We start from the raw sequence: 25,863 nt of genomic DNA on the forward strand, positions 1-25,863 counted from the left end.
ACATAAATCTTCAATAATGTTCCAACCGGAGAATTCCATTGTCTGTAGAAAAGCAATGGAACGAGAGCTAACTCTCTCGTGACCGCGCGTCATGGGCCCAAGGCACTCTGCCAGACCACTGTCTCAAACAGCTCTCATGAGCCCCTCCTTTATAGTAGACTCCTCAAACAAGTTTCTAAAGACGGTTGACATCTAGTGGAAGCCTTAGGAAGTGCAACATAAGCAATATCCCACTGTATCTACAATAGGGGCTGGGTTTAAAAAAAAAACTACAACCCTCAGATTTCCCACTTCCTGGTTGGATTTTTCTCAGGTTTTTGCCTGCCATATGAGTTCTGTTATACTCACAGACATCATTCAAACAGTTTTAGAAACTTCAGAGTGTTCTCTATCCAATACTACTAATAGTATGCATATATTAGCATCTGGAACAGAGTAGCAGGCAGTTTACACTGGGCACCTTATTCATCCAAGCTACTCAATACTGCCCCCATGTCACCAATAAGTTAACAAACTATAGTTTTGGCAAGTCGGTTAGGACATCTACTTTACACAAGTAATTTTTCCAACAATTGTTTACAGACAGTGAATTATAAGGGAAATAATCTATCACAATTCCAGTGGGTCAGAAGTTTACATAACCTATGTTGACTGTGCCTTTAAATAGCTTGGAAAATTCCAGAAAAAATTGGCATGGCTTTAGTGGCTTCTGATAGGCTAATTTACATAATTTGAGTCAATTGGAGGTGTACCTGTGGATGTATTTCAAGGCCTACCTTCAAACTCAGTGCCTCTTTGCTTGACATCATGGGGAAATCAAAAGAAATCAGCCAAGACCTCAGGAAAAAATTGTAGACCTCCACAGGTGTGGTTCATCCTTGAGAGCAATATCCAAACGCCACGTTCATCTGTACAAACAATAGTACACAAGTATAAACACGGAGCCGTCATACTGCTCAGGAAGGAGACGCGTTCTGTCTCCTAGAGATTAACGTACTTTGGTGCGAAAAGTGCAAATCAATCCCAGAACAACAGCAAAGGACCTTGTGAAGATGCTGGAGGAAACAGGTACAAAAGTATCTATATCCACAGTAAAACGAGTCCTATATCGACATAACCTGAAAGGCTGCACAGCAAGGAAGCCACTGCTCCAAAACCGCCATAAAAAAGCCAGACTACGGTTTGCAAACTGCACATGGGGACAAAGATCATACTTTTTGGAGAATTGCCCTCTGGTCAGATGAAACAAAAATAGAACTGTTTGGCCATAATGACCATCGTTATGTTTGGAGGAAAAAGGGAGAGGCTTGCAAGCTGAAGAACACCATCCCAACCTTGAAGCACGAGGGTGGCAGCATCATGTTGTGGGGGTCCTCTACTGCAGGAGGGACTGTTACACTTCACAAAATAGATGGCATCTTGAGGAAGGAAAGTTATGTGGATATATTGAAGCAACATCTCAAGACATCAGTCAAGAAGTTAAAGCTTGGTTGCAAATGGGTCTTCCAAATGGACACTGACCCCAAGCATACTTCCAAAGTTGTGGCAAAATGGCTAAAGGACAAAAAAGTCAAGGTATTGGAGTGGCCATCACATATCCCTGACCTCCATCCTATTGAAAATTTGTGGGCAGAAGGAGGCCTACAAACCTGACTCAGTTACACCAGTTCTGTCAGGAGGAATGGGCCAAAATTCACCCAACTTATTGTGGGAAGCTTGTGGAAGGCTACCCGACATGTTTGACCCAAGTTAAACAATTTAAAGTCAATGCTACTTGAGTGTATGTAAACTTCTGACCCACTGGGAATGTGATGAAAGAAATAAAAGACTAAATAAATAATTATTTCTACTATTATTCTGACCTTTCACATTCTTAAAATAAAGTGGTGATCTTAACGGACCTAAGACAGAACATTTTTGCTAGGATTAAATGTCAGGAATTGTGAAAAACTGAGTTCAAATGTATTTGGCTAAGATGTATGTAAACTTCCGACTTCAACTGTATTTTGCATTATTACTTTAGTGCCTTGTTGCAAACAGGATGCATCTTTTGGAATATTTTTATTCTGTACAGGCTTACTACTTTTCACTCTGTCAATTAGGTTATTGACAGAGTGGAGTATTGTGGAGTAACTACAATGTTGTTGATCCATCCTCAGTTTTCTCTTATCACAACCATTAAACTCTGTGACCGTTTTAAAAGTCACCATTGGCCAAATGGTGAAATCCCTGAGCAGTTTCCTTCCTCTCCGGCAACGGAGTTAGGAAGGACACCTGTATTTTTGTACTGACTGGGTTTATTGATACACCATCCAAAGTGTAATTAATAACTTCACCATGCTCAAAGGGATATTCAATGAACCAACAGGTTAATTCCTGATATAGGGGATGAGGCCCAGCAGGTTTATTCCTGATATAGGGGATGAGGCCCGCCTGGTTCCTTCCAGATATAGGGGATGAGGCCCTCCTGGTTCCTTCCAGATATAGGGGATGAGGCCCGCCTGGTTCCTTGCAGATATAGGGGATGAGGCCCGCCTGGTTCCTTGCAGATATAGGGGATGAGGCCCGTCTGGTTCCTTCCTGATATAGGGAATGAGGCCCAGTAGGTTTATTTCTGATATAGGGGATGAGGCCCAGCAGGTTTATTTCTGATATAGGGGATGAGGCCCAGCAGGTTTATTCCTGATATAGGGGATGAGGCCCAGCAGGTTTATTTCTGATATAGGGGATGAGGCCCAGCAGGTTTATTCCTGATATAGAGAATGAGGCCCAACAGGTTTATTCCTGATATAGAGAATGAGGCCCAGCAGGTTTATTCCCGATATAGAGAATGAGGCCCAACAGGTTTATTCCTGGCTGTTGTAGGAGGGAAATATATAGTAGAGTAGGTCTAAAAATCCTTAAGGGCGAAGGTCTACACACACACACACACACACACACACACACACACACACACACACACACACACACACACGTTGTTAGTCAGCCAGGATCGCAAAGAGCTACAGAGGCACTTTTTCACTAATTCTGTATACACACCGTCACTAGACACCTGTCCATGATTGCTTAGCAAGTCAGTATTCTGTGAGCAGTTGTGACAGGCTTTTTAAAACATGGTACCCCATTCAGTGTGACCCTGCCAGTAAATGCAACAGGGTTTCTGTGATGAATCAAAAACTTTGTCCTTACCCTGCAATAATGTATTCAGTATTGGACCTGTGTGAATGCTCTTCATTAATGAAGGCAGGTTGAACTGTAGTAGAAAGTTATCATTGTATCACCTTGAATAAAGGACCTTGGTAACCCCCGTAAATCAAGAGAAAGTGGTGCTTTTTTATTCTGGCATCTTTACTCAGTTACTCTGAAACAATCCTGGATTCATTTGTGAACGATGATATTGATTTTTCCAGTCCCAAATGGCACCCTATTCCCTAAATAGTTCTTTACTTTTGACCAGGGCCCATAAGGGGTTGCCATTTGGGACACAACCTAGGTGTTAGAGAGTACTGAACGTCCATTATTTGAACGGTCCTCTGTAGCCAATCTCACAGGCTTTTTACTAAGTGAAAATTCAGGATGTGTGGGACCATTTTGTAGTTTAGTTTATAGAGTGAGGCAAGTCTTTGGGGACAGAGTTCTCAATCTCACCCCTAGCCCAGCTCCTCTGAATAGTGTCAAATATTTTTTTTATATCTAACCCAAGATGAACTACAGCCTGTTGTTTCCAATGGGAGCAGAATAAACCAGGAGGTGGGCAGAGAGGAGCTGGCGAGATCCTATTGGCTCGTTATGGCACGTATTCACATATTTCCGTTAGGGAATGCGTACTCTGGTCGTAACCGATTCAAGATTTGGTAAGAGAGAACTGTGTTGAGATTAAATGTTTGATAGATGAGAACATTTGCAGAATGTCGGCCAAAATCCATCTTTCCCAATGGCCAGCCACTTGGCTTCCTCACATCACCATATTTGGGGGTGACTGGAAATGCCAACGAGATGCTTCACATTTATATGCCATCTCGGTCCAAGGATTTTTACTGATCCCCCAACCCAGCTCTGAATAGGCCAACCCTGTGCCTCAGCCCCCAACCCAGCTCTGAATAGGCCAACCCTGTGCCTCAGCCCCCAACCCAGCTCTGAATAGGCCAACCCTGTGCCTCAGCCCCCAACCCAGCTCTGAATAGGCCAACCCTGTGCCTCAGCCCCCAACCCAGCTCTGAATAGGCCAACCCTGTGCCTCAGCCCCCAACCCAGTTCTGAATAGATCCCCCAGCCCAGCTCTGAATAGGCCCCTCAACCCCCAGCCCAGCTCTGAATAGGCCCCTCAGCCCCCAGCCCAGCTCTGAATAGGCCCCTCAGCCCAGCTCTGAATAGGCCCCTCAACCCCCAGTCCAGCTCTGAATAGGTCCCTCAGCCCAGCTCTGAATAGGCCCCTCAGCCCCCAGCCTAGCTCTGAATAGTTCTACCCTGTGCCTCAGCCCCCAGCCCAGCTCTGAATAGGCCCCTCAGCCCCGCTCTGAATAGACCCCCCAACTCAGCTCTGAATAGGCCCCCCCAGCACCCAGCCCAGCTCTGAATAGGCCCCCCAGCCCCCAACCCAGCACTGAATAGGCCCCCCAGCCCCCAGCCCAGCTCTGAATAGGCCCCCCAGCCCAGCTCTGAACCCTGTGCCTCAGCCCCCAACCCAGCTCTGAACCGTGTTCCTCAGCCCCTAATCCAGCTCTGAATAGGCCTCTCAGCCCTCGCCCCATCTCTGAATAGGTCCCTCTTCCCCCAGCCCAGCTCTGAATAGGCCCCCAACCCAGCTCTGAATAGGACCCTCAGCCCAGCTCTGAATAGGCCCCTCAGCCCAGCTCTGAATAGGCCCCTCAGCCCAGCTCTGAATAGGCCCCAAACCCAGCTCTGAATTGGCCCCTCAGCCCAGTTCTGAATAGGTCTACCCTGTGCCTCAGCCCCTCAGCCCAGCACTGAATAGTCCTACCCTCTGCCTCATCTCCCAGCCCAGCTCTGAATGGGTCTACCCTGTGCCTCAGCTCCCAGCCCAGCTCTGAATAGTCTGTGCCTCAGCCACTTGCGTTTCTATATTTTTTGTTTTTTGTTCAGTATATAACTAATGGTCAATGGGATCATTCGTTTGACCATGCTAAACTACTATGTTTAGATAGCTGGCAATTAGACTGGCTTACCAATCTAAACCTTTGTGGCTGACATGGGCTTATTAAGGGACTGTTGATACATAACCAAATTTAGAAATTCCACCTTGTGTCATTTATTTCAATATAACTCTCAACAGTAAGTAGAGACCAAGACTGAGCTACTGAGCCCCCCCAGTAAAAACTGTCTGGCTTGAATAAGCAGCCAATAAGCAGAGGCCACCATATATTTGTGTCATACAAAACAAAACATCTATATACAGTGCCTTGCGAAAGTATTCGGCCCCCTTGAACTTTGCAACCTTTTGCCACATTTCAGGCTTCAAACATAAAGATATAAAACTGTATTTTTTTGTGAAGAATCAACAACAAGTGTGACACAATCATGAAGTGGAACAACATTTATTGGACATTTTAAACTTTTTTAACAAATCAAAAACTGACAAATTGGGCGTACAAAATTATTCAGCCCCCTTAAGTTAATACTTTGCAGCGCCACCTTTTGCTGCGATTACAGCTGTAAGTCGCTTGGGGTATGTCTCTATCAGTTTTGCACATCGAGAGACTGACATTTTTTCCCATTCCTCCTTGCAAAACAGCTCGAGCTCAGTGAGGTTGGATGGAGAGCATTTGTGAACAGCAGTTTTCAGTTCTTTCCACAGATTCTCGATTGGATTCAGGTCTGGACTTTGACTTGGCCATTCTAACACCTGGATATGTTTATTTTTGAACCATTCCATTGTAGATTTTGCTTTATGTTTTGGATCATTGTCTTGTTGGAAGACAAATCTCTGTCCCAGTCTCAGGTCTTTTGCAGACTCCATCAGGTTTTCTTCCAGAATGGTCCTGTATTTGGCTCCTTCCATCTTCCCATCAATTTTAACCATCTTCCCTGTCCCTGCTGAAGAAAAGCAGGCCCAAACCATGATGCTGCCACCACCATGTTTGACAGTGGGGATGGTGTGTTCAGCTGTGTTGCTTTTACGCCAAACATAACGTTTTGCATTGTTGCCAAAAAGTTCAATTTTGGTTTCATCTGACCAGAGCACCTTCTTCCACATGTTTGGTGTGTCTCCCAGGTGGCTTGTGGCAAACTTTAAAGGACACATTTTATGGATATCTTTAAGAAATGTCTTTCTTCTTGCCACTCTTCCATAAAGGCCAGATTTGTGCAATATACGACTGATTGTTGTCCTATGGACAGAGTCTCCCACCTCAGCTGTAGATCTCTGCAGTTCATCCAGAGTGATCATGGGCCTCTTGGCTGCATCTCTGATCAGTCTTCTCCTTGTATGAGCTGAAAGTTTAGAGGGACGGCCAGGTCTTGGTAGATTTGCAGTGGTCTGATACTCCTTCCATTTCAATATTATCGCTTGCACAGTGCTCCTTGGGATGTTTAAAGCTTGGGAAATCTTTTTGTATCCAAATCCGGCTTTAAACTTCTTCACAACAGTATCTCGGACCTGCCTGGTGTGTTCCTTGTTCTTCATGATGCTCTCTGCGCTTTTAACGGACCTCTGAGACTATCACAGTGCAGGTGCATTTATACAGAGACTTGATTACACACAGGTGGATTGTATTTATCATCGTTAGTCATTTAGGTCAACATTGGATCATTCAGAGATCCTCACCGAACTTCTGGAGAGAGTTTGCTGCACTGAAAGTAAAGGGGCTGAATAATTTTGCACTGCCAATTTTTCAGTTTTTGATTTGTTAAAAAAGTTTGAAATATCCAATAAATGTCGTTCCACTTCATGATTGTGTCCCACTTGTTGTTGATTCTTCACAAAAAAATACAGTTTTATATCTTTATGTTTGAAGCCTGAAATGTGGCAAAAGGTTGCAAAGTTCAAGGGGGCCGAATACTTTCGCAAGGCACTGTATATGATGTATACAATACCTATGCATTCATACTATGAGTCTCCCAATCAATGTAATGTCAACAACCCTCATATGTCATGTATGCTAAAGGGTTTTATCTGGTTCTTCAATGATGGACGGAACAGACAAGGTTAATTTATATTCTATACAAGTAAAGACCAAACAAAATCCAACGTATTACATGGAATGTGCACAGGCTCCATGTTGGCCCAAAAAATACAAAAAGCTTAATGTTCTTGGACATTTAAAGATGCACTATGCAGAAATAGGTCATTTCCTGGTTGCTAAAGTTCTAATAGTTTGCCTAATTTCAGTTTATGTAACAACACAAGCAAGTATACTGTAGAGAATCTCATTGTACAATCTAAACAGCTGTGAATAATCATTTTCAATAACCAATAATATAGTATTTTCATCTGTTTGAAGCTGGTGTACAAAACCCAAAGGAAAAGACGCAAAGATGAAACTTAAGAACGGCAAGCATAGAACACACAGAACAGATCCACCTCTTCTTAGACTTGCTGTCAATGAGAATGACAGATCTACAACTCACATTTCTACGTGCATTTGGTCGGGTCGGCCAACAAGTGACATATTGCAGCTTTGAAGAGATGTTTCCTGCTAGAATTAAATGACCGAAAGGAGGTCTTGAACATTTAAAGAGGAGCTGGGTTGGAGAGGCCTATACTGCCTCACAGCATAGGAGCCTTACTTTTTTTCACCCACCTACCAATCGGTGCCCTTCTTTGAGGCATTGGAAAACCTCCCTGGTCTTTGGTTGAATCTGTGTTTGAAATTCACTGCTTGACTGGGGTACAGAGATGAGGTAGTCATTGAAAAATCATGTTAAACACCATTATTGCACAGAGTGAGTCCATGCAACTTATTATGTGACTCGTTAAGCACATTTTTACTCCTGAACTTATTTAGGCTTGACATAACAAAGGGGTTGAATACTTTTTGACTCAAGATATTTCAGCTTTAATTTTTTTATTAATTTGTAAAAATTTTGACAAATATAATTCCACTTTGGCTTTATAAGGTATTGTGTGTGTGTGTGGGGGTCAGTGACACATCTCAATTGAATACATTTTAAATTCAGGCAGTAACACAACAATGTGGCGTGAATACTCTCTGAACGTGAATACTCTCTGAAGGTGAATACTCTCTGAACGTGAATACTCTCTGAACGTCAATACTCTCTGAAGGTGAATACTCTCTGAAGGTGAATACTCTCTGAAGGTGAATACTCTCTGAAGGTGAATACTCTCTGAAGGTGAATACTCTCTGAAGGTGAATACTCTCTGAAGGTGAATACTCTCTGAAGGTGAATACTCTCTGAAGGTGAATACACTCTGAAGGTGAATACACTCTGAAGGTGAATACACTCTGAAGGTGAATACTCTGAACGTGAATACTCTGAACGTGAATACTCTCTGAAGGTGAATACTCTCTGAAGGTGAATACTCTCTGAACGTGAATACTCTGAACGTGAATACACTCTGAACGTGAATACACTCTGAACGTGAATACTCTCTGAATGTGAATACTCTCTGAATGTGAATACTCTCTGAATGTGAATACTCTCTGAATGTGAATACACTCTGAACGTGAATACTCTCTGAACGTGAATACTCTCTGAATGTGAATACTCTCTGAATGTGAATACTCTCTGAATGTGAATACTCTCTGAATGTGAATACACTCTGAACGTGAATACTCTCTGAACGTGAATACTCTCTGAATGTGAATACTCTCTGAATGTGAATACTCTCTGAACGTAAATACTCTGAACGTGAATACACTCTGAACGTGAATACTCTCTGAACGTGAATACTCTCTGAATGTGAATACTCTCTGAACGTGAATACTCTCTGAATGTGAATACTCTCTGAACGTGAATACTCTCTGAATGTGAATACTCTCTGAATGTGAATACTCTCTGAACGTGAATACTCTCTGAATGTGAATACTCTCTGAATGTGAATACTCTCTGAATGTGAATACTCTCTGAATGTGAATACTCTCTGAATGTGAATACTCTCTGAATGTGAATACTCTCTGAACGTGAATACTCTCTGAATGTGAATACTCTCTGAATGTGAATACTCTCTGAATGTGAATACTCTCTGAACGTGAATACTCTCTGAATGTGAATACTCTCTGAACGTGAATACTCTCTGAATGTGAATACTCTCTGAATGTGAATACTCTCTGAATGTGAATACTCTCTGAACGTGAATACTCTCTGAATGTGAATACTCTCTGAACGTGAATACTCTGAACGTGAATACTCTCTGAACGTGAATACTCTCTGAACGTGAATACTCTGAACGTGAATACTCTGAATGTGAATACTCTCTGAACGTGAATACTCTGAACGTGAATACTCTGAATGTGAATACTCTCTGAACGTGAATACTCTCTGAACGTGAATACTACGTTTTCTGACACTACGTTTTCTGTTTGAAAAAAAAACTAAAATTCAGTCACTACTTGCCTGAAGGACAATTAGCAAAACATTTTAATGTCAAGTCATGGAATGTAGGCTTACATTGAACAGCACACATTGGCTGCTACTGTAGAATAGCTATTGGCTGTTTCATAGAATAACTATTGGCTGTTTCATAAAATAACTATTGGCTGTTTCATAGAATAACTATTGGCTGTTTCATAGAATAACTATTGGCTGTTTCATAGAATAACTATTGGCTGTTTCATAGAATAACTATTGGCTGTTTCATAGAATAACTATTGGCTGTTTCATAGAATAACTATTGGCTGTTTCATAGAATAACTATTGGCTGTTTCAAAGAATAACTATTGGCTGTTTCATAGAATAGCTATTTCCATGTGAAGGTGGTATGATGGTAAGCCACTCTTATAGGTCTACATTATGATCAGATAACCACAGAAGCCTAGTTGGCCACTGTTAGTTTTAACTGCCTCGCGCCGGAATTTGCAGAGAACGTTCACGTTTCTGCTCAGCAGACCTGAAATTTGGTCAGTGCTGAAAAAAACCATTGGATCATTAAATCAGAACAAGGTGAGGTTGGCAGCCTCCCGTGAGGCTCCCGTGAGCCTCCCGTGAGGCCTCCAGACAGAGTTTTTGACTATTATCTGCAGATAAATATGGAAACATTCGATGAAGATGTTGAATCCTCACTGCAGGAACAATAAGGTAGTAGAGAGAGAGCCTCATTCTGGTCCAAAATATTATAAAAGAAAACCGATTTAATGTTATAAATGCTAATGTCATACTTGGTAATTAATTCCTTGCAGTAACACTGTAAATATGAATTTAATCTTGAGATTTAATGTTAAAAATAGCTTTTAATGTTCTTTAACTCAGAAAGTAGTCCTGATCATAATCGCCAAGACAATATCCAAAACAACTAACACACTGAATTCATACCTTTTCACTTATTTAAATTGTCTTCTTACTCATTTTACCAATCTGATAAAGTCGTTAAAGTGTTTAATCATTTAGCTATGTATTTCAGATGAAATCAAGGCGTTAGAATGTACCAGAGGAGGTCGTTCTGCACAAACTATTTCAGGGGCATGTCCCCCCCGGACTCCCACATCCCAGAACTCCCTGGCTGGCTACTTTTATATTTACTTACTTACAGAAAGCACTATAGACAGCACAAACAGATATGGGACCAAGCTAAGTCGACAATAGGTTCATTGTAGCAAAGCTATCATATTTTGACTTGACCAAATGGACAAGAAGAAATGTTGTCATACCACTGAAACTTCTGGATGCCAGAGCCTCGATTGAACAGGGAGGGAATGACTCTAATTACAGCGAAATTAATAGGTCTCAGTTGAAACCCGACTCTCAGAGCTGAGTCAGAAGCAGCATGTGGACTGGTTGTGGTGACGTTATAGAGGAAACTGTTACTGAATAGCACTTTAGAAGTTTCCTAAATGTTTGGTGATGATGTGTGGAGTAACTTTCCTGCCAGATACATTACAGGGACTTGATGTTAATGCAAACTTCCATTTGTTTAATTCATTCATCTTTCACTTTTCAGATGATTCCAAAGGGAAACGCCAAAGAAAGATCCTATACAAGACCCAGAATTACCTGAACCTCTATGCTGCTGATGGTCTTCGTACTCTCTGCATCGCAAAAAAGGTAACACAGCTTCAGCAATACAACAATACATCTTCAACAACTAATAGGACTTTTATTTTTAAACTATTTCCATCATTAAACTCAAACACATGAGAAATCAGGGCCTGGGCCTAGAGCAAGGAGAACTGACTATCCTAACGCCTTGTAGTGGACTGGAAAACATTCAGTAGTGGACTGGAAAACATTCAGTAGTGGACTGGAAAACATTCAGTAGTGTAGTGGACTGGAAAACATTCTGTAGTGGACTGGAAAACATTCAGTAGTGGACTGGAAAACATTCAGTAGTGTAGTGGACTGGACAACATTCTGTAGTGGACTGGAAAACATTCAGTAGTGGACTGGAAAACATTCAGTAGTGGACTGGAAAACATTCTGTAGTGGACTGGAAAACATTCTGTAGTGGACTGGAAAACATTCAGTAGTGGACTGGAAAACATTCAGTAGTGGACTGGAAAACATTCTGTAGTGTAGTGGACTGGAAAACATTCAGTAGTGGACTGGAAAACATTCAGTAGTGGACTGGAAAACATTCAGTAGTGGACTGGAAAACATTCAGTAGTGGACTGGAAAACATTCTGTAGTGGACTGGAAAACATTCTGTAGTGGACTGGAAAACATTCAGTAGTGGACTGGAAAACATTCAGTAGTGGACTGGAAAACATTCTGTAGTGTAGTGGACTGGAAAACATTCTGTAGTGGACTGGAAAGCATTCTGTAGTGTAGTGGACTGGAAAACATTCTGTAGTGGACTGGAAAGCATTCTGTAGTGTAGTGGACTGGAAAGCATTCTGTAGTGTAGTGGACTGGACAACATTCTGTAGTGTAGTGGACTGGAAAACATTCTGTAGTGGACTGGAAAGCATTCTGTAGTGTAGTGGACTGGAAAACATTCTGTAGTGGACTGGAAAACATTCTGTAGTGTAGTGGACTGGAAAACATTCTGTAGTGGACTGGAAAGCATTCTGTAGTGTAGTGGACTGGAAAACATTCTGTAGTGGACTGGAAAGCATTCTGTAGTGTAGTGGACTGGAAAACATTCTGTAGTGGACTGGAAAGCATTCTGTAGTGTAGTGGACTGGAAAACATTCTGTAGTGGACTGGAAAACATTCTGTAGTGGACTGGAAAACATTCTGTAGTGTAGTGGACTGGACAACATTCTGTAGTGGACTGGAAAACATTCTGTAGTGTAGTGGACTGGACAACATTCAGTAGTGGACTGGAAAACATTCTGTAGTGTAGTGGACTGGACAACATTCTGTAGTGGACTGGAAAACATTCAGTAGTGGACTGGAAAACATTCAGTAGTGGACTGGAAAACATTCAGTAGTGGACTGGAAAACATTCAGTAGTGGACTGGAAAACATTCAGTAGTGGACTGGAAAACATTCAGTAGTGGACTGGAAAACATTCTGTAGTGGACTGGAAAACATTCAGTAGTGGACTGGAAAACATTCTGTAGTGTAGTGGACTGGACAACATTCTGTAGTGGACTGGAAAACATTCTGTAGTGGACTGGAAAACATTCAGTAGTGGACTGGAAAACATTCAGTAGTGGACTGGAAAACATTCTGTAGTGGACTGGAAAACATTCAGTAGTGGACTGGAAAACATTCAGTAGTGGACTGGAAAACATTCAGTAGTGTAGTGGACTGGAAAACATTCTGTAGTGGACTGGACAACATTCTGTAGTGGACTGGAAAACATTCTGTAGTGGACTGGAAAACATTCAGTAGTGGACTGGAAAACATTCAGTAGTGTAGTGGACTGGAAAACATTCAGTAGTGGACTGGAAAACATTCAGTAGTGGACTGGAAAACATTCTGTAGTGGACTGGAAAACATTCAGTAGTGGACTGGAAAACATTCAGTAGTGGACTGGAAAACATTCAGTAGTGGACTGGAAAACATTCAGTAGTGGACTGGAAAACATTCTGTAGTGGACTGGAAAACATTCAGTAGTGGACTGGAAAACATTCAGTAGTGGACTGGAAAACATTCAGTAGTGTAGTGGACTGGAAAACATTCTGTAGTGGACTGGACAACATTCTGTAGTGGACTGGAAAACATTCTGTAGTGGACTGGAAAACATTCAGTAGTGGACTGGAAAACATTCAGTAGTGGACTGGAAAACATTCAGTAGTGTAGTGGACTGGACAACATTCAGTAGTGTAGTGGACTGGAAAACATTCAGTAGTGGACTGGAAAACATTCAGTAGTGGACTGGAAAACATTCTGTAGTGTAGTGGACTGGAAAACATTCTGTAGTGGACTGGAAAGCATTCTGTAGTGTAGTGGACTGGAAAACATTCTGTAGTGTAGTGGACTGGAAAACATTCAGTAGTGGACTGGACAACATTCTGTAGTGTAGTGGACTGGAAAGCATTCAGTAGTGGACTGGACAACATTCTGTAGTGGACTGGAAAACATTCAGTCGTGTAGTGGACTGGAAAACATTCTGTAGTGGACTGGAAAGCATTCTGTAGTGTAGTGGACTGGAAAACATTCAGTAGTGTAGTGGAAAACATTCAGTAGTGGACTGGAAAACATTCAGTAGTGTAGTGGACTGGAAAACATTCTGTAGTGGACTGGAAAACATTCAGTAGTGGACTGGAAAACATTCAGTAGTGGACTGGAAAACATTCAGTAGTGGACTGGAAAACATTCAGTAGTGGACTGGAAAACATTCTGTAGTGGACTGGAAAACATTCAGTAGTGGACTGGAAAACATTCTGTAGTGGACTGGAAAACATTCTGTAGTGGACTGGAAAACATTCAGTAGTGGACTGGAAAACATTCAGTAGTGTAGTGGACTGGAAAACATTCAGTAGTGTAGTGGACTGGAAAACATTCAGTAGTGTAGTGGACTGGAAAACATTCAGTAGTGTAGTGGACTGGAAAACATTCAGTAGTGTAGTGGACTGGACAACATTCAGTAGTGGACTGGACAACATTCTGTAGTGGACTTGAAAACATTCAGTAGTGTAGTGGACTGGAAAACATTCAGTAGTGTAGTGGACTGGAAAACATTCAGTAGTGTAGTGGACTGGAAAACATTCAGTAGTGGACTGAAAAACATTCAGTAGTGGACTGGAAAACATTCAGTAGTGGACTGGAAAACATTCAGTAGTGGACTGGAAAACATTCAGTAGTGGACTTGAAAACATTCTGTAGTGGACTGGAAAACATTCTGTAGTGTAGTGGACTGGAAAACATTCAGTAGTGTAGTGGACTGGAAAACATTCTGTAGTGGACTGGAAAACATTCTGTAGTGTAGTGGACTGGAAAACATTCTGTAGTGGACTGGAAAACATTCTGTAGTGGACTGGAAAACATTCAGTAGTGGACTGGAAAACATTCAGTAGTGTAGTGGACTGGAAAACATTCAGTAGTGGACTGGACAACATTCTGTAGTGTAGTGGACTGGAAAGCATTCAGTAGTGGACTGGACAACATTCTGTAGTGGACTGGAAAACATTCAGTCGTGTAGTGGACTGGAAAACATTCTGTAGTGGACTGGAAAGCATTCTGTAGTGTAGTGGACTGGAAAACATTCAGTAGTGTAGTGGAAAACATTCAGTAGTGGACTGGAAAACATTCAGTAGTGTAGTGGACTGGAAAACATTCTGTAGTGGACTGGAAAGCATTCTGTAGTGTAGTGGACTGGAAAACATTCAGTAGTGTAGTGGAAAACATTCAGTAGTGGACTGGAAAACATTCAGTAGTGTAGTGGACTGGAAAACATTCTGTAGTGGACTGGAAAACATTCAGTAGTGGACTGGAAAACATTCAGTAGTGGACTGGAAAACATTCAGTAGTGGACTGGAAAACATTCAGTAGTGGACTGGAAAACATTCTGTAGTGGACTGGAAAACATTCAGTAGTGGACTGGAAAACCATCTGTAGTGGACTGGAAAACATTCTGTAGTGGACTGGAAAACATTCAGTAGTGGACTGGAAAACATTCAGTAGTGTAGTGGACTGGAAAACATTCAGTAGTGTAGTGGACTGGAAAACATTCAGTAGTGTAGTGGACTGGAAAACATTCAGTAGTGTAGTGGACTGGAAAACATTCAGTAGTGTAGTGGACTGGACAACATTCAGTAGTGGACTGGACAACATTCTGTAGTGGACTTGAAAACATTCAGTAGTGTAGTGGACTGGAAAACATTCAGTAGTGTAGTGGACTGGAAAACATTCAGTAGTGTAGTGGACTGGAAAACATTCAGTAGTGGACTGAAAAACATTCAGTAGTGGACTGGAAAACATTCAGTAGTGGACTGGAAAACATTCAGTAGTGGACTGGAAAACATTCAGTAGTGGACTTGAAAACATTCTGTAGTGGACTGGAAAACATTCTGTAGTGTAGTGGACTGGAAAACATTCAGTAGTGTAGTGGACTGGAAAACATTCTGTAGTGGACTGGAAAACATTCTGAAGTGTAGTGGACTGGAAAACATTCTGTAGTGGACTGGAAAACATTCAGTAGTGGACTGGAAAACATTCAGTAGTGGACTGGAAAACATTCAGTAGTGGACTGGAAAACATCCAGTAGTGTAGTGGACTGGAAAACATTCAGTAGTGGACTGGAAAACATTCAGTAGTGTAGTGGACTGGAAAACATTCAGTAGTGGACTGGAAAACATTCAGTAGTGGACTGGACAACATTCAGTAGTGTAGTGGACTGGAAAACATTCAGTAGTGGACTGGAAAACATTCAGTAGTGTAGTGGACTGGAAAACATTCAGTAGTGGACTGGAAAACATTCAGTAGTGGACTGGACAACATTCAGTATAGGACTGGACAACATTCTGTAGTGGACTGGAAAACATTCAGTAGTGTAGTGGACTGGAAAACATTCAGTAGTGGACTGGACAACATTCTGTAGTGGACTGGAAAGCATTCTGTAGTGTAGTGGAAAACATTCAGTAGTGTAGTGGACTGGAAAACATTCAGTAGTGTAGTGGAAAACATTCAGTAGTGGACTGGAAAACATTCAGTAGTGTAGTGTAGTGGACTGGAAAACATTCAGTAGTGTAGTGGAAAACATTCAGTAGTGGACTGGAAAACATTCAGTAGTGTAGTGTAGTGGACTGGAAAACATTCAGTAGTGTACTGGAAAACTTTCAGTAGTGGACTGGAAAACATTCAGTAGTGTAGTGGACTGGAAAACATTCAGTAGTGTAGTGGAAAACATTCAGTAGTGGACTGGAAAACATTCAGTAGTGTAGTGGACTGGAAAACATTCAGTAGTGGACTGGAAAACATTCAGTAGTGGACTGGAAAACATTCAGTAGTGTAGTGGACTGGAAAACATTCAGTAGTGGACTGGAAAACATTCAGTAGTGGACTGGAAAACATTCAGTAGTGGACTGGAAAACATTCAGTAGTGGACTGGAAAACATTCAGTAGTGGACTGGAAAACATTCAGTAGTGGACTGGAAAACATTCAGTAGTGGACTGGAAAACATTCTGTAGTGGACTGGAAAACATTCTGTAGTGGACTGGAAAACATTCTGTAGTGGACTGGAAAACATTCAGTAATGGACTGGAAAACATTCTGTAGTGGACTGGAAAACATTCTGTAGTGGACTGGAAAACATTCAGTAGTGGACTGGAAAACATTCAGTAGTGTAGTGGACTGGAAAACATTCTGTAGTGGACTGGACAACATTCAGTAGTGGACTGGAAAACATTCAGTAGTGGACTGGAAAACATTCAGTAGTGGACTGGAAAACATTCAGTAGTGGACTGGAAAACATTCAGTAGTGGACTGGAAAACATTCAGTAGTGTAGTGGACTGGAAAACATTCTGTAGTGGACTGGAAAACATTCTGTAGTGGACTGGACAACATTCAGTAGTGTAGTGGACTGGACAACATTCAGTAGTGGACTGGAAAACATTCAGTAGTGTAGTGGACTGGACAACATTCAGTAGTGGACTGGAAAACATTCAGTAGTGGACTGGACAACATTCTGTAGTGGACTGGAAAACATTCAGTAGTGTAGTGGACTGGAAAACATTCAGTAGTGGACTGGAAAACATTCAGTAGTGGACTGGAAAACATTCAGTAGTGGACTGGACAACATTCTGTAGTGGACTGGAAAACATTCAGTAGTGTAGTGGACTGGAAAACATTCTGTAGTGGACTGGAAAACATTCAGTAGTGGACTGGAAAACATTCAGTAGTGGACTGGAAAACATTCAGTAGTGGACTGGAAAACATTCAGTAGTGGACTGGAAAACATTCAGTAGTGGACTGGAAAACATTCAGTAGTGGACTGGAAAACATTCTGTAGTGGACTGGAAAACATTCAGTAGTGGACTGGAAAACATTCAGTAGTGGACTGGAAAACATTCAGTAGTGGACTGGAAAACATTCAGTAGTGGACTGCAAAACATTCAGTAGTGGACTGGACAACATTCAGTAGTGGACTGGAAAACATTCAGTAGTGGACTGGAAAACATTCAGTAGTGCACTGGAAAACATTCAGTAGTGGACTGGAAAACATTCAGTAGTGTAGTGGACTGGAAAACATTCAGTAGTGTAGTGGACTGGAAAACATTCAGTAGTGTAGTGGACTGGAAAACATTCAGTAGTGTAGTGGACTGGACAACATTCAGTAGTGGACTGGACAACATTCAGTAGTGGACTGGACAACATTCAGTAGTGGACTGGAAAACATTCAGTAGTGGACTGGAAAACATTCAGTAGTGTAGTGGACTGGAAAACATTCAGTAGTGTAGTGGACTGGAAAACATTCTGTAGTGGACTGGAAAACATTCAGTAGTGGACTGGAAAACATTCAGACAATTGAGAAACAGATGTACCCTCTCGCCTCTGGTATCTTAACGAAGAAAAATGGGATAAGTGATGCTTTTAATCATTTCATCTCGGCTTTTCCTTTGACAGAAACGTTGGTTTTAATTGACGCTAGTAAGTCAATTGAATGCGTCCAAGCTTACACATCCCCTGCCTAAGCAAGTTCTTTCTGACTCTGGCAACATAACTGAGAAGAATGGGATAAGTGAACCTTTTAATCATAATTTTATCACGACAGGCTTGAGAGAAACAGTAGTTTAATTGACCCTGGACAGTCAATCGACTGCTCTTCCCTCTGCCAGCCTCCAGCTGACTCGATAGTTAACCCGTCAACATTTTAGTGAATCTTTTTTTTAGATTTCAACAATTTCCTGTCTGTGATGTGCTAGATGCCTTGCTTAAGATTGACGTAAACAATTAATCCACTCGGGCTGATATGCTTGATTAATTTCTGCTGCAGGCCCATGTATTCCTCCTAACCTGATGATTATACTTGGTACTATCCCCAAGGTCTGGAAGGAGGCCCATGTACTCCTCCTAACCTGATGATTATACCTGGTACTATCCTCAGGGTATGGAAGGAGGCCCATGTACTCCTCCTAACCTGATGATTATACCTGGTACTATCCCCAGGGTCTGGAAGGAGGCTCATGTACTCCTCCTAACCTGATGATTATACCTGGTACTATCCCCAGGGTCTGGAAGGAGGCCCATGTACTCTACCTAACCTGATGATTATACCTGGTACTATCACCAGGGTCTGGAAGGAGGCCCATGTACTCCTCCTAACCTGATGATTATACCTGGTACTATCCCCAGGGTCTGGAAGGAGGCCCATGTACTCCTCCTAACCTGATGATTATACCTGGTACTATCCCCAGGGTCTGGAAGGAGGCCCATGTACTCCTCCTAACCTGATGATTATACAGTGCCTTGCGAAAGTATTTGGCCCCCTTGAACTTTGCGACCTTTTGCCACATTTCAGGCTTCAAACATAAAGATATAAAACTGTATTTTTTGTGAAGAATCAACAACAAGTGGGACACAATCATGAAGTGGAACGACATTTATTGGATATTTCAAACTTTTTTAACAAATCAAAAACTGAAAAATTGGGCGTGCAAAATTATTCAGCCCCCCCAAGTTAATACTTTGTAGCGCCACCTTTTGCTGCGATTACAGCTGTAAGTCGCTTGGGGTATGTCTCTGTCAGTTTTGCACATCGAGAGACTGAAATTTTTTCCCATTCCTCCTTGCAAAACAACTCGAGCTCAGTGAGGTTGGATGGAGAGCATTTGTGAACAGCAGTTTTCAGTTCTTTCCACAGATTCTCGATTGGATTCAGGTCTGGACTTTGACTTGGCCATTCTAACACCTGGATATGTTTATTTTTGAACCATTCCATTGTAGATTTTGCTTTATGTTTTGGATCATTGTCTTGTTGGAAGACAAATCTCCGTCCCAGTCTCAGGTCTTTTGCAGACTCCATCAGGTTTCCTTCCAGAATGGTCCTGTATTTGGCTCCATCCATCTTCCCATCAATTTTAACTATCTTCCCTGTCTCTGCTGAAGAAAAGCAGGCCCAAACCATGATGCTGCCACCACCATGTTTGACAGTGGGGATGGTGTGTTCAGCTGTGTTGCTTTTACGCCAAACATAACGTTTTGCATTGTTGCCAAAAAGTTCAATTTTGGTTTCATCTGACACCTTCTTCCACATGTTTGGTGTGTCTCCCAGGTGGCTTGTGGCAAACTTTAAACGGCACTTTTTATGGATATCTTTAAGAAATGGCTTTCTTCTTGCCACTCTTCCATAAAGGCCAGATTTGTGCAATATACGACTGATTGTTGTCCTATGGACAGAGTCTCCCACCTCAGCTGTAGATCTCTGCAGTTCATCCAGAGTGATCATGGGCCTCTTGGCTGCATCTCTGATCAGTCTTCTCCTTGTATGAGCTGAAAGTTTAGAGGGACGGCCAGGTCTTGGTAGATTTGCAGTGGTCTGATACTCCTTCCATTTCAATATTATCGCTTGCACAGTGCTCCTTGGGATGTTTAAAGCTTGGGAAATCTTTTTGTATCCAAATCCGGCTTTAAACTTCTTCACAACAGTATCTCGGACCTGCCTGGTGTGTTCCTTGTTCTTCATGATGCTCTCTGCGCTTTTAACGGACCTCTGAGACTATCACAGTGCAGGTGCATTTATACGGAGACTTGATTACACACAGGTGGATTGTATTTATCATCATTAGTCATTTAGGTCAACATTGGATCATTCAGAGATCCTCACTGAACTTCTGGAGAGAGTTTGCTGCACTGAAAGTAAAGGCGCTGAATAATTTTGCACGCCCAATTTTTCAGTTTTTGATTTGTTAAAAAAGTTTGAAATATCCAATAAATGTCGTTCCACTTCATGATTGTGTCCCACTTGTTGTTGATTCTTCACAAAAAAATGCAGTTTTATATCTTTATGTTTGAAGCCTGAAATGTGGCAAAAGGTCGCAAAGTTCAAGGGGGCCGAATACTTTCGCAAGGCACTGTATCTGGTACTATCCCCAGGGTCTGGAAGGAGGCCCATGTACTCCTCCTAACCTGATGATTATACCTGGTACTATCCCCAGGGTCTGGAAGGAGGCCCATGTACTCCTCCTAACCTGATGATTATACCTGGTACTATCCCCAGGGTCTGGAAGGAGGCCCATGTACTCCTCCTAACCTGATGATCATATCTGGTACTATCCCCAGGGTCTGGAAGGAGGCCCATGTACTCCTCCTAACCTGATGATTATACCTGGTACTATCCCCAGGATAAGGAAGGAGGCCCATGTACTCCTCCTAACCTGATGATTATATCTGGTACTATCCCCAGGGTCTGGAAGGAGGCCCATGTACTCCTCCTAACCCGATGATTATATCTGGTACTATCCCCAGGGTCTGGAAGTAGGCCCATGTACTCCTCCTAACCTGATGATTATATCTGGTACTATCCCCAGGGTCTGGAAGGAGGCCCATGTACTCCTCCTAACCTGATGATTATATCTGGTACTATCCCTAGGGTCTGGAAGGTGGCCCATGTACTCCTCCTAACCTGATGATTATATGTCATCACCACATTCTCTATCAGACAGTTGGTTGGTCCTCTGTGATGTCACCTAGGTTGATACGTTGCTATGTTTTCATTTATAAAGCCCTTTTTGTAAAAGTCCCACTGTAACTAACATCATTACTAAACTATAGACATACAAGTTACCAACCCAGGTCTCAGGGCTGGCTAACTCTGGAAATTCCTGGTAAATCAGCTTGTAGTTTTCCTGCACCTTAGTTGTGGAACAATCTTCAAAAAAATTCTTAAATGGAATGTTCTGATGCCTCTAGGTCAATTCAGAAAGCTGATTTTGAGGACTTTATCACTGATGAATGTGTGTTCTTCTATGACCGTGTTTTTCTTGCTGCTTGCATTTGGTTTCTATATTTTGATGTGTGTGTTTTCTGTCATTTATGTCAAATACACCTTGGTCTCAGTATGACTCCCTGATAAATAAATATAAAAAATGATCTGACTAGTTTTTTTGTGTCTGTCTCTGTCTGTCTGTGTCTCTGTCTGTCTGTGTCTCTGTCTGTCTGTGTCTCTGTCTGTCTGTGTCTCTGTCTGTCTGTGTCTCTGTCTGTCTGTGTCTCTGTGTCTCTGTCTGTGTCTCTGTCTGTCTGTCTGTCTGTGTCTCTGTCTGTGTCTCTGTCTGTTTGTCTGTCTGTGGCAGGTTATGACTAAGGAGGAGTATGCTGTCTGGTTGCGACATCATCTGGAGGCAGAGACGGCCATACAGGGAAGAGAAGAGCTGCTGTTTCAGTCTGCTCTGAGACTGGAGATTAACCTGCATCTATTAGGTAAAGTTGTTACCCTTAACACTAGGACCGCTGGGCCTCCACGGACCCCCCACCCTTAACACTAGGACCGCTGGGCCTCCACGGACCCCCCTTACCCTTAACACTAGGACCGCTGGGCCTCCACAGATTTTTTTACGATGACGGCCTGACCAAAGTCCTCCTGTACATAAAACCTCTGGGGGCTTGATAACAACATCCAGGCTGAAAACCTCTGGGGGCTTGATAACAACATCCAGGCTGAAAACCTCTGGGGGCTTGATAACAACATCCAGGCTCAAAGCCTCTGGGGGCTTGATAACAACATCCAGGCTCAAAACCTCTGGGGGCTTGATGACAACATCCAGGCTCAAAACCTCTGGAGGCTTGATAACAACATCCAGGCTCAAAGCCTCTGGGGGCTTGATAACAACATCCAGGCTCAAAACCTCTGGGGGCTTGATAACAACATCCAGGCTCAAAACCTCTGGAGGCTTGATAACAACATCCAGGCTCAAAGCCTCTGGGGGCTTGATAACAACATCCAGGCTCAAAACCTCTGGGGGCTTGATAACAACATCCAGGCTCAAAGCCATTGGGGGCTTGATTACATCATCCAGGCTCAAAGCCTCTGGGGGCTTGATTACATCCAGGCTCAAAGCCTCTGGGGGCTTGATTACATCCAGGCTCAAAGCCTCTGGGGGCTTGATTACATCCAGGCTTAAAACCTCTGGGGGCTTGATTACATCCAGGCTCAAAGCCTCTGGGGGCTTGATTACATCCATTTCACATCAACTCCAACATTCACAGAAAAAAACACGATTTCCACTCCTGTAACTCCTGTATAACTTTGTTAGTTACAGCGAGCAAAGACAACCAGCACCATCGATCATAGTTAACGAGTTTTAATGTTATTCCGCCATTGCCACACACATACCACAGCTGTGGTAAACCATCACTCAGAACCCCATCAATACGGTCGGGACGGGGTGTCCGTTCTGTTGCTCCTGTGTGAGGGGGACGTCCTACATGGGATATTCAAGTCCAGGGTGGAGTGGTGGGCCAGGTAGGGACTGCTGCCTTGTAGAGGGGGATATTCAAGTCCAGGGTGGAGTGGTGGGCCAGGTAGGGACTGCTGGTTCATGGTTGGCTGTTGAATGGATAAATGGTTCATGGTTGGCTGTTGATTGGATAAATAGTACATAGTTGACGGTTGATTGGATAAATGGTAGTAGCCTGATAATAAACCAGTCAGAAAAAGAAACATGTCCAGCAATATGATTATGATTTAGACCAGGGGGTCGTCAAACTCTTATGCCCAGGGACCCCCTCACAGGAAAACCAGGGACCCCCATCATACATTAGCAACACAAAAAAAGGCCTACGTTTTAATGTTTTCATTAGGCCACTGCTCCACTCGGGAGGCCTCAGGCCTACGTTACGTTTTAATGTTTTCATTAGGCCACTGCTCCACTCGGGAGGCCTCAGGCCTACGTTACGTTTTAATGTTTTCATTAGGCCACTGCTCCACTCGGGAGGCCTCAGGCCTACGTTTTAATGTTTTCATTAGGCCACTGCTCCACTCGGGAGGTCTCAGGCCTATGTTTTAATGTTTTCATTAGGCCCCTGCTCCACTCGGGAGGCCTCAGGCCTACGTTACGTTTTAATGTTTTCATTAGGCCACTGCTCCACTCGGGAGGCCTCAGGCCTACGTTTTAATGTTTTCATTAGGCCACTGCTCCACTCGGGAGGCCTCAGGCCTACGTTACGTTTTAATGTTTTCATTAGGCCACTGCTCCACTTGGGAGGCCTCAGGCCTACGTTTTAATGTTTTCATTAGGCCACTGCTCCACTCGAGAGGCCTCAGGCCTACGTTACGTTTTAATGTTTTCATTAGGCCACTGCTCCACTCGGGAGGCCTCAGGCCTACGTTACGTTTTAATGTTTTCATTAGGCCACTGCTCCACTCGGGAGGCCTCAGGCCTACGTTTTAATGTTTTCATTAGGCCACTGCTCCACTCGGGAGGCCTCAGGCCTACGTTACGTGTTAATGTTTTCATTAGGCCACTGCTCCACTCGGGAGGCCTCAGGCCTACGTTACGTTTTAATGTTTTCATTAGGCCACTGCTCCACTCGGGAGGCCTCAGGCCTACGTTTTAATGTTTTCATTAGGCCACTGCTCCACTCGGGAGGCCTCAGGCCTACGTTACGTTTTAATGTTTTCATTAGGCCACTGCTCCACTCGGGAGGCCTCAGGCCTACGTTACGTTTTAATGTTTTCATTAGGCCACTGCTCCACTAGGGAGGCCTCAGGCCTACGTTACGTTTTAATGTTTTCATTAGGCCACTGCTCCACTCGGGAGGCCTCAGGCCTACGTTTTAATGTTTTCATTAGGCCACTGCTCCACTCGGGAGGCCTCAGGCCTACGTTACGTTTCTAATGTTTTCATTAGGCCACTGCTCCACTCGGGAGGCCTCAGGCCTACGTTTTAATGTTTTCATTAAGCCACTGCTCCACTTGGGAGGCCTCAGGCCTACGTTACGTTTTAATGTTTTCATTAGGCCACTGCTCCACTCGGGAGGCCTCAGGCCTACGTTTTAATGTTTTCATTAGGCCACTGCTCCACTCGGGAGGCCTCAGGCCTACGTTACGTTTTAATGTTTTCATTAGGCCACTGCTCCACTTGGGAGGCCTCAGGCCTACATTTTAATGTTTTCATTAGGCCACTGCTCCACTCGGGAGGCCTCAGGCCTACATGACGTTTTCATGTTTTCATTAGGCCACTGCTCCACTCGGGAGGCCTCAGGCCTACATTACGTTTTAATGTTTTCATTAGGCCACTGCTCCACTCGGGAGGCCTCAGGCCTACGTTACGTTTTAATGTTTTCATTAGGCCACTGCTCCACTCGGGAGGCCTCAGGCCTACATTTTAATGTTTTCATTAGGCCACTGCTCCACTCGGGAGGCCTCAGGCCTACGTTACGTTTTAATGTTTTCATTAGGCCACTGCTCCACTCGGGAGGCCTCAGGCCTACGTTACGTTTTAATGTTTTCATTAGGCCACTGCTCCACTCGAGAGGCCTCAGGCCTACGTTTTAATGTTTTCATTAGGCCACTGCTCCACTCGGGAGGCCTCAGGCCTACGTTACATTTTAATGTTTTCATTAGGCCACTGCTCCACTCGAGAGGCCTCAGGCCTATGTTACGTTTTAATGTTTTCATTAGGCCACTGCTCCACTCGGGAGGCCTCAGGCCTACGTTACGTTTTAATGTTTTCATTAGGCCACTGCTCCACTCGGGAGGCCTCAGGCCTACATTTTAATGTTTTCATTAGGCCACTGCTCCACTCGGGAGGTCCCAGGCCTACGTTACGTTTTAATGTTTTCATTAGGCCACTGCTCCACTCGGGAGGCCTCAGGCCTACGTTACGTGTTAATGTTTTCATTAGGCCACTGCTCCACTCGGGAGGCCTCAGGCCTACGTTACGTTTTAATGTTTTCATTAGGCCACTGCTCCACTCGGGAGGCCTCAGGCCTACGTTTTAATGTTTTCATTAGGCCACTGCTCCACTTGGGAGGCCTCAGGCCTACGTTTTAATGTTTTCATTAGGCCCCTGCTCCACTTGGGAGGCCTCAGGCCTACATTTTAATGTTTTCATTAGGCCACTGCTCCACTCGGGAGGCCTCAGGCCTACGTTACGTTTTAATGTTTTCATTAGGCCACTGCTCCACTTGGGAGGCCTCAGGCCTACGTTACGTTTTAATGTTTTCATTAGGCCACTGCTCCACTTGGGAGGCCTCAGGCCTACGTTACGTTTTAATGTTTTCATTAGGCCACTGCTCCACTTGGGAGGCCTCAGGCCTACGTTACGTTTTAATGTTTTCATTAGGCCACTGCTCCACTCGGGAGGCCTCAGGCCTACGTTTTAATGTTTTCATTAGGCCACTGCTCCACTCGGGAGGCCTCAGGCCTACGTTACGTTTTAATGTTTTCATTAGGCCA

General features: G+C 43.4%; 1 protein-coding gene across 2 annotated transcripts in view; it reads left to right on the top strand.

The window, feature by feature from the left end:
- The window catches only part of atp10a (ATPase phospholipid transporting 10A), a 136,553-nt gene that overhangs the window by 73,320 nt on the left and 37,370 nt on the right, over nucleotides 1-25,863 (top strand). For both annotated transcript variants that reach the window (XM_036978985.1, XM_036978913.1), the window contains exons 11-12: nucleotides 11,075-11,178; nucleotides 21,758-21,884. In XM_036978985.1, the coding sequence (XP_036834880.1) occupies nucleotides 11,075-11,178; nucleotides 21,758-21,884 (231 nt within the window). The remainder of the gene's footprint in view (nucleotides 1-11,074; nucleotides 11,179-21,757; nucleotides 21,885-25,863) is intronic.

Source organism: Oncorhynchus mykiss, chromosome 1 (genome assembly GCF_013265735.2).
Source record: "Oncorhynchus mykiss isolate Arlee chromosome 1, USDA_OmykA_1.1, whole genome shotgun sequence".
NCBI classification, from domain to species: Eukaryota; Metazoa; Chordata; class Actinopteri; order Salmoniformes; family Salmonidae; genus Oncorhynchus; species Oncorhynchus mykiss.